Source organism: Elephantulus edwardii, unplaced genomic scaffold, assembly GCF_000299155.1.
Source record: "Elephantulus edwardii isolate Elephantulus edwardi_28Jun2011 unplaced genomic scaffold, EleEdw1.0 scaffold00001, whole genome shotgun sequence".
NCBI lineage: Eukaryota > Metazoa > Chordata > Mammalia > Macroscelidea > Macroscelididae > Elephantulus > Elephantulus edwardii.
In genome coordinates this window covers 38780146-38793123 of record NW_006399751.1, presented here as the reverse complement: position 1 = coordinate 38793123, position 12978 = coordinate 38780146, and the positions used below count along the sequence as shown (strand labels likewise).

Below are 12978 nucleotides of genomic sequence, written 5' to 3'. Positions count from 1 at the left end.
TTGGTATTTTTTTAGAATTACTATGTTATAATCACTGTAAAAACCACTACTGATAGAGCAATGAACAAAACGAGCAAAACACACAGTCATGGTGGAGCTCCTATTCTAGTTGCTCGTGGGGTGTTTGCTTGTATAACAAATAAGCCCTGACTGCCATGTGGTGGGTTGGTCTGTCTCCTTCTTCTGATGCTACCTCTCACCTCTTGCCTGAAAACAATCTGTTTCTGACCTGGATAATCACTACAGGCATTTCCCCCAAATATCTCTTTAAGCCAATAATAAACCATTTCCCTAGGTGGAGTCGGGGATAGATAATTTTATGTAGCAATTTGGCTAAGATATGGGGCCCAGTTATTTGGCCAAATGCTAGTGTGCTTGTTGCTATGAATGTATTTTGTCATTGTGATTCCCATTTACAACCAGTTGCCTCTAAGAAAAGGAAATTAGCCAGAGTAATAAGAGTGAGGCTCATAAGAGCAAAAACTGAGGTTTTTTTTTCCAGAAAGAAAGCAACTAGTCACACTGATGAGTCTGCCTCAGGACTGTGACCTAGACATTCTGCCTGAGTTTCAACCGACATTATGGATTTTGGACTTCCTTACCCCCACAATTACTTGGTTTCTCTGGAGAACAAAGAAACAGATTGTTATAGATCCCAACCAGTTCATCATCTCCCATTTTAGATTGACTGTTAAGATTGACTGTTACCTGTGCTGTCAAGGAGTTCTAAGCACTATTCTCAGAGTGTGTGTGTGTGTGTGTGTGTGTGTTCCTTTGCTAGCTTTCTTTAGAGTAACTCAATTCTGATACCCTCTCATAATGTCACCAAGTCTATATACCAACTCATATTGGGTTTTCAAGGTTGTAAGTCACACGGGAGGAGATTGTCCATCTCTCTCCTGTGGAGCAGCTGGTGGATTTGAACTGTCAGAGAGGTATGTTCTTCAGAGCAGCAGCACAACTCTCTAGAGACTATGCCCCCAGAGATCCTTCTATTCTAATGGCCTGGTTCAATTATCAAGTCCACAAGTCTCTCCTCATTTTTCGTAGGAAGATCAAATATTTACGGATGCAAAAGGGACTCTTAGAAGTCTACCTATCACCAAGTAATATTACACTTTAAGGCACAACCTGCAAAAACCAGGGCCTGTGTAAGGCAGAAACTTGTCAGAGAAGGAAAGCTCAAATACATGCTTTCTACTGAAATGAGTGGTAGAAAAGCTTAATGGTAGCATTCCGTCAAAGGCAAAAAACCTGTGACCCTAGTAAACAAGGCTATCCTGTCCATTTCCAGCTCTCACTGTAGTCATAAAAAAAAAGAAAGAAATACTCCCTTTCTCATGGATGTGGTAAGTTAGCTGGCAATTCCCTAATTCTATTAAAAAAAAGATGAAATGCTATTTACCAAAACTTTAAAAATGGAGGAATAAAATACATATTTCTGTATATTACTTTAAAAAAAAATATGTGCTGAAAACTTCCCATTAAGAGTACAGGTAGTGGAGCATATTCAGGACTGCCTTTAAAGGAATACGGAGCCCTGCTGGTGTACTGACTAAAGTGTTGATTTACTAACTCAAAGGTCAGCAGCTCAAATCTATCAGCTCCTCCACGAGAGAGAGATAGGTGGTCTCCTCCTAAAATAATGTATAGCTTTAGAAATCTGTTGGTGAATCACCAACAATAAATCAGAACTGGCTTGATACCCATAGGCTTTGTTCTAACGGCATAGTGGTGATAATGATGAAAAGGACTATCGCTCACTGACTCGTGACTCACCCTGAGTACCGTAATCCTGGTGGATGCAAATTTCCTTTCTGAGGCCAGGTTGCCTGGCTTTAAAGTCATTTTACCTTCTTCAAGAAACTCAACACCTCTGTGTCTTAATTCACTCATCTACAGGCAAGCATATATTTCATAGGATCAGGAGGATTAAAGATTATTGCAGGCTAAATGTCTTGTACTATGCTTGATACATAATAAGTATTTAGTAATGGTTAGCTCTTCTCACCCTAAGTTCATAAATTCATAAGAAAATTATTTAAGAACCTGGACTTTTGAATAAAAAATGGAGGAAGACTCGTCAATAACCTTCATTAAGCAGATGATACATAACCTTGCTTGCTGAAAGTGAGGAGGACTTGAAGTTCTTGCTGCAGAAGATCAAAGACTGCAGCCTTCAATAGGAATTGCATCTCAATATAAAAATCCCCAAAATCCTCACCATTGGACCATAGGCAACATCATGATAGATAGATCTTCAATCTTTTTTCAAAAGATTGAAATTGTCAATTACTTCATCTTACTTGGATCCACAATCAATACACTTGGTCCTAGCAGTTATGAGATCAGGAGATATATTGCACTGGGGAAGTCTGTAGTCTGGGACCTTGCCAAATTTTGAGGAACAATAACGTCAGATTGAGGACTGTTGTTGTTATGTGCTATTGAGTTGCCTGCAACTCATAGCTACCCTACGTACAAGAGCTCTGAAGCCTGCTCTATCCTGAGCCAGTCTCAATACACCCACGTGCATTGCCCCGGTTACTGTATCAATCCATCTCATCTGTAGTCTTTCTCTCTCTACACTGTCCCTCCACTCTTCCATGCATGATGTCCTTCTAATGACCAGCCCGTCCTGGCTACATGCTCAAATTATGTGAGGTAGAGTTTCAAAATCCTAGCTGCTACCTAATTCAGTCCATGGTCTTTTCAGTCACTTCTTATGCATCTCAGAGCTGGGCAGTGAATAAGGATGACAGAGAAAGAATTTATTCCTTTAAACTGTGGTGTTGGAAAAGATTGAAGACTATCCCATGGACTGTCAAAACAACAAACAATGATGGTCTTGGGGAAGATGCACCCAGAGTGCTCTGTGAAGGCAGAGATGATATTTTCCTTATATACTTTGGGCTTGTTGCTAGGAGAGGCTATTCAAGAGAAAGGGTCATCATGCTTGGGAAAACGGAGGGTCAGTGAAGGAGAGGAAGATCCTCCACCAGGTGAAATGACACATTGACTTCAGCAATGGGCATGGTGGTGATGGAGACTGTGAGGATGGCACAGGATAGGACAGAATTCAGATCTGTTCTTCACAGGGTTGTAATGAGTTGTATTTAACTTGAAGACACATAACATTTATTTGTTTTACAGATGAAGAAATAGGTCTTGATCTCTAACAGCTTACTCGATATGGAGTTGTGCTGCTAATCTAAAGACTATACCAATCTGGCAGCTCCAACCTCCAGTAGCTCTGCAGAGGAAAGATAGATGATCTCCTCTCATGTGATTTATTAAAGTTACAGAAACCCAATGAAGATTCAGTTACGAGTCAGTTTCAACTTGACGACAATGAATTTTTCAAGGTGAACAAGTTAAAATCACTGTTAAAGCTAGAAGCCCTGATTCTCAGCTTATTACTCACATTGTTTTCTGATATCCTGCTTGCTTAACACAAAAGGAAAATGAATACTGAATAATTTAAAAGCTCAAAAAGAGGCTACTCAGTTCCGAAGAAGTTTCCCATCTAGAAAGTTGAAATAAAACATCTTTTCCTCTCATTTTATTCTCCAAACCCTCAATCAGAAGGACTAATTAGAGGCAAGTGATAAAGGGTCAGAAGGACATGTAAGATTTAATGTTATGTCCCAAGAGGACAAACATTTTATTGTTTACCTTAAACTTGTCCACTTCTGCTTTTGAACATGTTGCATGGTAGGACAGCACCTGAAGAAAAGGGAGGAAAATGTTAATTTTTTTTAAAAGGTTAAAATTTAAAATGCTTAAGATTATTTACATTTTAGTTTTTTAAACATTTTCTGAAATCTTCTTGGTTTAATAGTAAGCTTTATTCATGTGTATCTTCTTGATATAATAGTGGATTTTAATGTAAAAAGGAAATGTTTTATTACTAGATTGTTTTCCTTTTTTATTATTAAATTTTATTAATTTTAATGAACATTTACAGAGATTTTGGGTTTTCATTCATTGTTGCACTATTTTCTCTACCTTCCTCCCCAGTTCGTTCTTCTTTTTTCCCCCTCTTGAAAGTCTGTTTTAATTGTCCAATTGCCACAGTGCTTGTCAAAGCCAGTTCTGATTAATCTCCTTTGTCAGTGTGTCCTTTGCTATTCCCTATCCCTACTCCTTGAGAGAGACTCCACCCTGATTCATAAGGAAAAGGGGACGGTGTATTCTCTTAGCTACTTCCTGCTGGAAAGGGACACTAGGTTTCAGGGTGAAGATCTTCTCTCACTACTCTACAGGGCCCCTTTGGCAATAGGAAACCCATAGACTATTATGGAGATTGATTTTGGAATTTAGATGCACTGTTATCAATTGTGCTTAGTGGGTGCATGTTCATATCTTTGTAGATTGTTTTCTGTGCAATTAAAATGGAATCTCATATAACTCTAATGACTACCACACCCACTTATGACAAAATTATTCCAAGGAGCCCTGAGAGCACTGTAAGTTGTAAATTTTATGCTGGGCCACTGACTGACAGGTTGGCAGTTCGAATGCACCAGTTTCTCTGATTAAGAAAAAAGATGAAGCACTCTCTTCTCCTTATGAGTTGAAGGTTTAGGACGCGACACAAGGCTGCCATGAATGTGATGGCAGTGGGGCCGGGGATATATTCAACTCTTGACTCAAGGGCAGGAGATTATTTTATGCCAGGCATTTTCTATATATAGTTATGTGCTCACAGAGACATAAGGTAGCTCAAGATCACCATTCCCAAAGGATGTTATGAATGTGGGAGAAATGATTCATGCTGCTTTTGAGCAGTTTATGATAGTCTATATGGTGCTGCTACCTCCCTTCTCCTGCCATCATGAAAAAAGGCTGGTCACAGAGGTACTGCTGCCTCCGCTTCTGTCCCAGAATAAGGAAGACACATTGAGCAGAGCCACAGATAAGCCACAGATGACATGTTGTGGGGGCAAGACTTCAGTTTTTGTGGTTTAGCACCACATCACAACTCTGCCTTAGAGAATCTTCAAAGCCCCCAATCCAACTCAGCTACAAGGGCTGGTTTGCCTGGTCACGTGGTACTGTTTTGACCAATCAAATAAAAGTGGAAAAGTTAGGACCACCTCTTCCCTTTCCTTTTCCTTTTATTTCTTCCTCCAATACAGTTGAATGACTTAATTGTTGTTGTTATGTGCCGTGGTGTCGTTTGCGACTCATAGCGACCCTGTGTACAACAGCCCTAAACCCTGCTCTATCCCGTGCCAACCTCCGACACACCCATCCCGATTACCCCAGTCACTTAATCAATCCATCTCATAGAGGGCCTTCCCCTCCTGCGCCGTCTCTCCACCCTCCCAAGCATGATGTCCCTCTCCAAGGACCTGTCCCTCCTTGCAACATGTCCAAAGTATGTCAGACGAAGCCCCAGAATCCTTGCCTCCAAGGAGTAGCTTGGTTTAACCCTCTCCAGGATCAATCTGTTTGTTTTCTTGGCAGTCCATGGTACATTCAATACTCTTTGCAGTAAAATCTGAGAACAGCTATGTGTGGCCAGTTTGCCATCATCAATAAAGTAGAAAGGAAAAGAGAAATGAGCTTGGATTACTATCCTGCCCCAAACTTCTTGCTTCATGGGAGAAAGAAACAACTGTTCATCAAAGCCAGTATTTGTATGCTCTTACACACACACACACACACACACACACACACACACACACACACGCACACACCCAATGCATGTATGTTATATGCTAAAAAGAGATTTTCAATCTAGACAGATTTAAAACAGTTTGTCTGGAAAATGCTAAATCTCTGTTCACTAACTGACCTAGAGAGTCACAGCACACACTTGGCTCTGAGAAAGAAAATCAGACATTTTATTTTGTTAAACTCAGCATTTCCCAAATACAGTTAGTGACAGTACTTTCAGGTACTATATTAATGTTGTAACATTCCGGTCTAACAACAGAGTGATCTAGAACTAACTCTGATGGGAAGTACACACTGTGTGGTATGAACAGGGCCACAATGAAGGCAGTGTCTCAGTGTGCTGAGGGCACGAGCTTTAGAATCCAGCTTCTAGGGCTCCATCATTTTCCCAGGTGTATGAATTTGAACAAAGTATTTATGGTAATATTATGAGCTTCATTTGCAAAGTGGTATAACTACTACTATGTAAGCATCTTCTATTCATTGCCAACCCAAAGGAATGTGGTTCAAATCCACCGGCTACTCCAGGGGATAAAAATGAGCAATCTCCTCCTGTGCGTTTATTGCCTCTGAAAACCCACTGGAGGGTCAGTTCAGAGTTATTTCCAACTTGACAGCACACAATAGTAACAACAGCAACAATAATAACAACAAAACTTCCTGAAAACCAAAGGTTCTGAATAAAAACACCAGCTAGGAACCTAGTTCTCATCCTTTTTAACTGGAAGAAAAATCATTGTATATTGTAAGACCTAACAAATCAGTAGTAAAACACAACTAAAATTACTAGATATCTATATAGTAAAATATATTTAAGCAATAAATTGTTGAAACATTTTATTTTCTGAACACAATGTAAAATTTCCAAACTCATTGCCATCAGGTTGGACTTCTCTAGTGGTTTTCAGAGATTATAAATTACTCTAGAGATTACCCATCCTTCTCCCACACAGCAGCTATTGGATTTGAATAGACTGAGTTCCTTTGAGTTTGCAGTGCAACTCCTTACCCCTAAGCCACCAGAGCTTCCCCAATCATAATACAGGTCTTAACAGAATTTATCTTCCAATGTAAAAAAAAAAAAAGCACCATAATCAAGCCCATGACAAACCCATCCTTTCTTGTCCATTTTACTCTTTCTCCCTCTTTATCTTTAAGTTTATTATGTGAAGCAAAAACATGGGCTAAAATGTTAAAAGAATAGTGAGAACACATTCCAGACAAGTGCTTTGAGAAAGAAAAATGCCAGCAGAATCTGATGGGTAGATTGTCTCATCACTAAACTCTAGGTGCTTGTCAAAAGGATTCGTCTGCTATTTCAACTGATTGTATTTGATGTGTAAATCTAAATTTTTCCTGCAAATTATTAATGCTGCTCAGAGATTAGGGGACACAATTAAAATTTTGTTCTGATAAAAGCAAGGTTCAAAAATACAGTATTTTGGTGTTAAGGATTTACTTTTCAAATGGCTTCCCCAGAATTTTGACTTTGCCTTTGTCTTGTGGATGGGGAGGAATATGTGAATAGGATGGGTTAGCCTATCTACAAGGGAACTAGCTAGTCTCACCAATTCATGAGGGGACTGGCTAGCCGAACAGGTATATCTTGGAAAAGGTGCAGCTGGAATGCTTCATGGAGGCAAGGATGCTGAAGCTTCATCTCTCATGCTTTGGGCATGTTGCTAGAAGAGGCTATTCTTTTGAAAAGGATATCATGCTTAGAAGGATGGAGGAAAAAAAGAGGAAGATGCCTATCAAAATGGATTAACATGGTAACTGCAGCAATGGGTTCAAATGTATCCGAGATGGTGAGGATGGAACAGAATACGACAGGATTCAGGTCTGTGGTTCATTGGGTTGCTGTGAGTCATCCTTGACTCAACAGCAACAAATATCAACAACTTGAAGTTGCTGCTGTTTGGTCCTGAAGGACTTCCTGGGGTGCACTCAGGAATGTGACCCATGCTATTCTGTCACTTCAACTCATTGTGACCCTATGTGTTACAGACTATTCTGCAAAGGCCTTTCTTAGCTATAATCCTGTGGAAGCCATTCACCAGTCACCGGGTGGTTGAACTTCCAAGCTCTGCGTTAGCAGCTGCTTGCAAACTATTAGTGCCACCCATGCATCTCCAGAAAGCAGTGTTTCACATTGTTTCCATTTACTTTGGGTGTTTTCATGTTTTCTTTGCACATAACAGGCCACAGCAATGAGGACTCAGCCATGGATCTGCCCCCTTCATGTATTCCATCAATTTAGCCATCACACTATTCCAATGACATATACCTTCTTATTGTTGAAAAGGGTGTCAAATCTAACTACCTCACGATTTTTTTAACGAAGCTTAATTTGGAATTGACTCATAATTTACCCTCTGCTGGGTGGCTGAGGCTATAAATTTCACAGGAGGAGACTGCCATCTTTCTCCATCAGAGGTGCGGATGGATGGGAACTGCAGGAGAGGCTTGGAGGAGAGCAGCTCTGGATGGACTGAATCCCTCTAGTCCTTAGGGAGTTGCGCTGCTAACCTAAAGGCCACATCTCTCTGCAGGTTTGAATGGACCAGCAGTTCCAAGTGAGAAAGGTGGGAAATCTCATTTTGTATCATCTACAGCCTCTGAAAATCCACTGGAGGGTCAATGATGAGCCTGCCTGGACTAGACTCAATGGCAAGGAGTTTGAGTTGTGACAGGAGTAAAAGGAGCAAGGACAGCACACAAAGACTGAGGCCAAGCTCTACCTAATCCACAAGGGGGAGCTGTCCCCAACAGCAATCCATAGTACTAAACTGATCCCCAAAGATCAGACATGTCCCCCCACTCTGCTGCACCTACTTCTATTAGGTACTGGATCTGAAATTCTTCACAGATGGCCACACAAACTTTATAGAATCTCTTTTTATTCATAGTTGTGGGCTATATTATGGAAATAGGAGGGGAGGCAAAGGATAGCACACAGTGCAAGTCCAGGATCCGTAAAAAGCAGGCTCAAGTCAAGTTAATAGCAAGACACAATTCTTCAAATAGTCTAGACAGCTTCTCAGTCAACAGCAAGATTATTATTGTTGTGTGCTATTGAGTTGACTATAACTCATAGTGACCTTATCAATGACAGCTCTAAATCTTGCCATATCCTGAGCCAACCTCATTGTCTCTGACACATCTGATGCCAATGCCACAGTCACTGTGTCAATCAATCTCATGCAGGGTCTTCTTCTCCTGAGCTGACCCTCTACTCTTCCAAGCATGATGTCCGTCTCCAAGGACGTCCCTCCAGACACTATGCCTCAAGTATGTGAGATGGAGCTTAAATCCTTGTCTCATGGAGGCTGGTTTTACTCTCTCCAAGACAGACCTATTTGTTCTTCTAGTAGTTTAATACTCTTCTACAGCACTATAACTGAAAAGTATCAATTATTCTTCCGTCATCTTCAGTCATTGTCCAGATCTCAGATACACAGCTAACAATTAAGAAGACCATGACATGGATCAGGAGAGCCTTAATCTCTACACTGACATCATTGTTCTTTAGCACTTTGGAGAAGTCTTTGACAGCAGATTTTCCCCTATGCAACTCTTCTTTTGGTTTCTTTACTGTTGGTTCCAAGGTGTTGATTGTGGACCTGAGCAAGACATAATCATTAACAGTCTCTTTCATTTCTCCATTTATCATGATGCTCTCAATTGGTCCAGTGGTGAGAATCTTTGTTTTCTTGATGTTGAGATGCAATCCTTATTGAAGGCTGCAGTTCTTAACCTTCTGCAAGAAATGCTTCCTGACCTCCTCAGTTTCTGGAACAAGGTTGTGTCATCTGCATAACACAGGTTGTTGATGAGTCTTCCTACAATCCTAAGGCCAAATTTCTCCTTATACAATCCAGCCTCCTGAATGATTATTCTGCATATGGACTGAAAGAGATATGGAGACAGGATGTATCCCTGATGCCTTGCTTTCTTGATTTTGAACCATGCAGTGTTTTCTTGCTGTGTTCAGACAATGGCTTCCTGGTCCAAGTATAGCTTTCATATGAGGACAATCAAGTGTTCTGGGATTCCCATTCTTCTCAGTGTTGGCCAAAATTTGTTATGAATGGAACAATCAAATGCCTTGTCACAGTCAATAAAATACAAAAGATATCTTTCTGGTACTCTCTGCTTTCAGTCAAGTTTTATCTGGCTTAACAATGATATTCCATGTTCCACTGACTCTTCTATAAACCCTGTTAATATATCTGGAAATTTTTTATCAATGTACATTTTTTGATATCTTCAGAAATATTTTTTTGCATGTGATATTAGTAATGCTTGGTAATTTCCACAATCTGTTGGGTCATCTTTTTTGGAAATGGGAATAAATATTAAACTCTCCAGTCAGTTGGCCAGGTAGCCAACTACTCCAGATATAGTCTCTCAATCAATCCACACAATTTCTCAGTCAATAGCAAAATACCTCTGGTGTAGGAACCTTTGGCCCTCAAAGATGAATGCTGCTTTTTTTGCTTCTTTTTCTTTCCTGATGTTTAGGTTCCCCCTTCAAGGGCTCTGACCTTGACTCCATCTGATTTTGTCAGGCAATGAATTGCCACAATATCTCTCCAGTCTAGTTAGCTTCCTTTCTTATGTTGGTCTCACAGTTGTTGATGGTTGAAGACACTGATCTGATGTTGAAGCACCTAGAGTCCACACTCCCAGGTGGGTTTATGGAGCCTCAAAGATTCATTTTACTCAATCATGGGTTGTCTTTGAAAATTCACTGCAAGGGTCAGCTATGGGTTGGTCTCAACTCAACATAAGCATTTATCCATTATACATATACTAGTTAATTCTGTTGATGGCTAAATAAAATTTCTATAAAGCTGCATAAACAAATAAACAGATCTCTTAACAAACAATAAGACTTCAGTAGATAAATTCTGTCTTAAGAAGATTTTTCTCATGTGTCAGTATTATTATTATTTAAAGTAAAAACTAGCTATTGAATTTTGCAGGTGATCTTTGAATTTAGAAATCTTTATAATTTTAAAAATAAATCACATTTGCAAATTGTATCAACTTCAATTATCCTTTGGATTGAACTTGCTGGTTGCAAAACAACAACAAAAGCAAGATGAAGCAATTATTAGACCCCAGAGAAACAGAGGTGAGAAGTCATGCTTTTATGTTGACTTTGCACAGCAAAAAAAAAAAAAGACAATTAACTGCAGTTTGAAAGGAAAACAATGAGCAGCGCAAGGAAATAGGTCTGCCATATCCAGTTTTGCCCTCTGCCATATGCATTTTTAAACCAGAACCAAATGCTTGCCTAGCAATTCCTAGAATTGTCCCGGAGGAGCTGAGGGCAGAGCTCTCACACACAGTTGTTTTGAATGTTAATTTATTGTGAGGCTGGGCAGGCAGAATTGAGAAATGGATCATTGCAGACACTGTCTGTGAGGAGTGCAAATGTAAAAGAACCACTTAACAGAGCAGAGGCACACAGACCTCACTGAAGACCCCAGTCTGGCCAGAAGAGGTTGCATGAATGCTTACTGATATGTTTATGGCTCTGGTGGCCAAGAGGCACTTGGAACCTAAATTGAGATCAGATTTAAGTTAGGATGATTTGAGGTAAACTCTCAAATAATTTATATTGAGGGGTTCCTAGGAAATAAAACAGAACTTTGATATCAGCAGATCAGCAGGAGGCCTCTAGCTAAGAGAAGTGACAAATCACAAGGAATGAAAAACCAATTTACTTGGAATAATAGGACAGAGTGTCATCTAACTGCATGAAGAATCACACTCCTAGACTTAACAAGATGATGACAGCTTTCAAAGACATGTCCACTGAACGAATGCATTCAGCCTGAGAAATCACCAGTTTTTTCTGTCAAGTGCTTAAGAAACTGCCTGCTGTTTAATGAAATGAAATACTCAAGAAAGAGCTTTAGATAACTGTTTCTGCTGAGTGATCGATTGTAACAACCTTTAGAGAACACCAATCATAATTTTTAACTCTAAAATGTGGATTCAAAAGCTTTGAATTTAAAGTAGAATGCAAGATAGCTGCTGAATCTTGGATAATAAAATAGTCCAATTATCTGAATGACTTCCAAGATCAACTGCTTCTTAACTACTACTATTACTACTTAACTATTTATTATTACTAATGCTACTGCTCTTGTAGCTCTCATGAATTTGTATGTGCTGTGTACTTAATATGTGTAAAGGTCCACACACACGAATATTTACTGTATATTTAATATGCGTAAAGGAGCTTTGGTGGCCTAGTGCAAGGGAGTGAAGCTGCTAATCCAAAGGCAGAGCATCTCTTGTGGTTTGAATCAACCATTGGTTCCAAGGGAGAAGAATGTGCAGTTTCCTTCTGTGTGGTTTACAGTCTCTGAAATTGATGAAGCATCACTATGTGTTAGAATCAACTTGATAGGCACTGAGCAATATGTGTAAGTCATGATGATAGATGTTTTGAGCTTCTATTTCCCACTCTGGCAAGTAGATTTTATCAGATGACTAAAACTTGTATGGAGCACTGTACTAAAAATGATTGTGGAAACTTAAAGAGAAACTTGGGAGGGTGTGCAGTGATTAACTAATGATAGCTGCTAGGTCTATTAAGAAGGAACTCTGCATACTATGCTGCATTGAAAAACAAGGAACTCATGCAATATTATTCAAAATGGTTAACTCTGGAAAACATTATGCTGAGTGAAATATCCCAGTCATAAAAGGACAAATATTGCAGGGTGCCACTGTTGTAAAAGAGGACTGAACTTGGTCTTGGTGCGAGACTGAGTAAGATGGGTTCAATAATGTATACTGCACTGAAACAGAAGAGGGAGAAAACTGTTTAAAAGAGATATGTGATTAGGTATTTCTGTAATGACAGGAGTCTAGAGAGATGGCTACATGGTGAAGTGGACCTGGGAGAGGTTTTGTAAAACAATGAAAGAATTTTTCTTTTGCTTTTCCAAGAGGGTAGTATTCTGGGGGTAGACTTGGGAGGGGAGAAATGTGCAACAATGAATGAAAGGAAATCCAAAGCCTCTGTAAATTTTTACTGAAATTAATAATACACTTAAATGTAAAAAAATTAAGTTAGAGTAAGGATGGCAATGGATTTATAACAGCTCATGCTAATAACATTATATCACGGCATGGAGGAGAAATAGTGGAACTGTATCCACATTTACAATATTCTTCTTACCAAAACCATTTATGGAAAATAGGAACTGCATTGGAACATGTATCTCTGGATTGGAAATGATCATATTGTTAATATTTCTAGCCTTAAGC

At 39.5% G+C, this 12978-nt stretch overlaps 1 protein-coding gene across 1 annotated transcript in view; it reads right to left on the bottom strand.

The window, feature by feature from the left end:
- PDE11A (phosphodiesterase 11A) overlaps positions 1-12978 on the bottom strand; it is a 565819-nt gene that overhangs the window by 182438 nt on the left and 370403 nt on the right. Inside the window, exon 10 of the mRNA XM_006878796.1 lies at positions 3676-3726. Coding sequence (XP_006878858.1) covers positions 3676-3726 — 51 coding nt within the window. The remainder of the gene's footprint in view (positions 1-3675; positions 3727-12978) is intronic.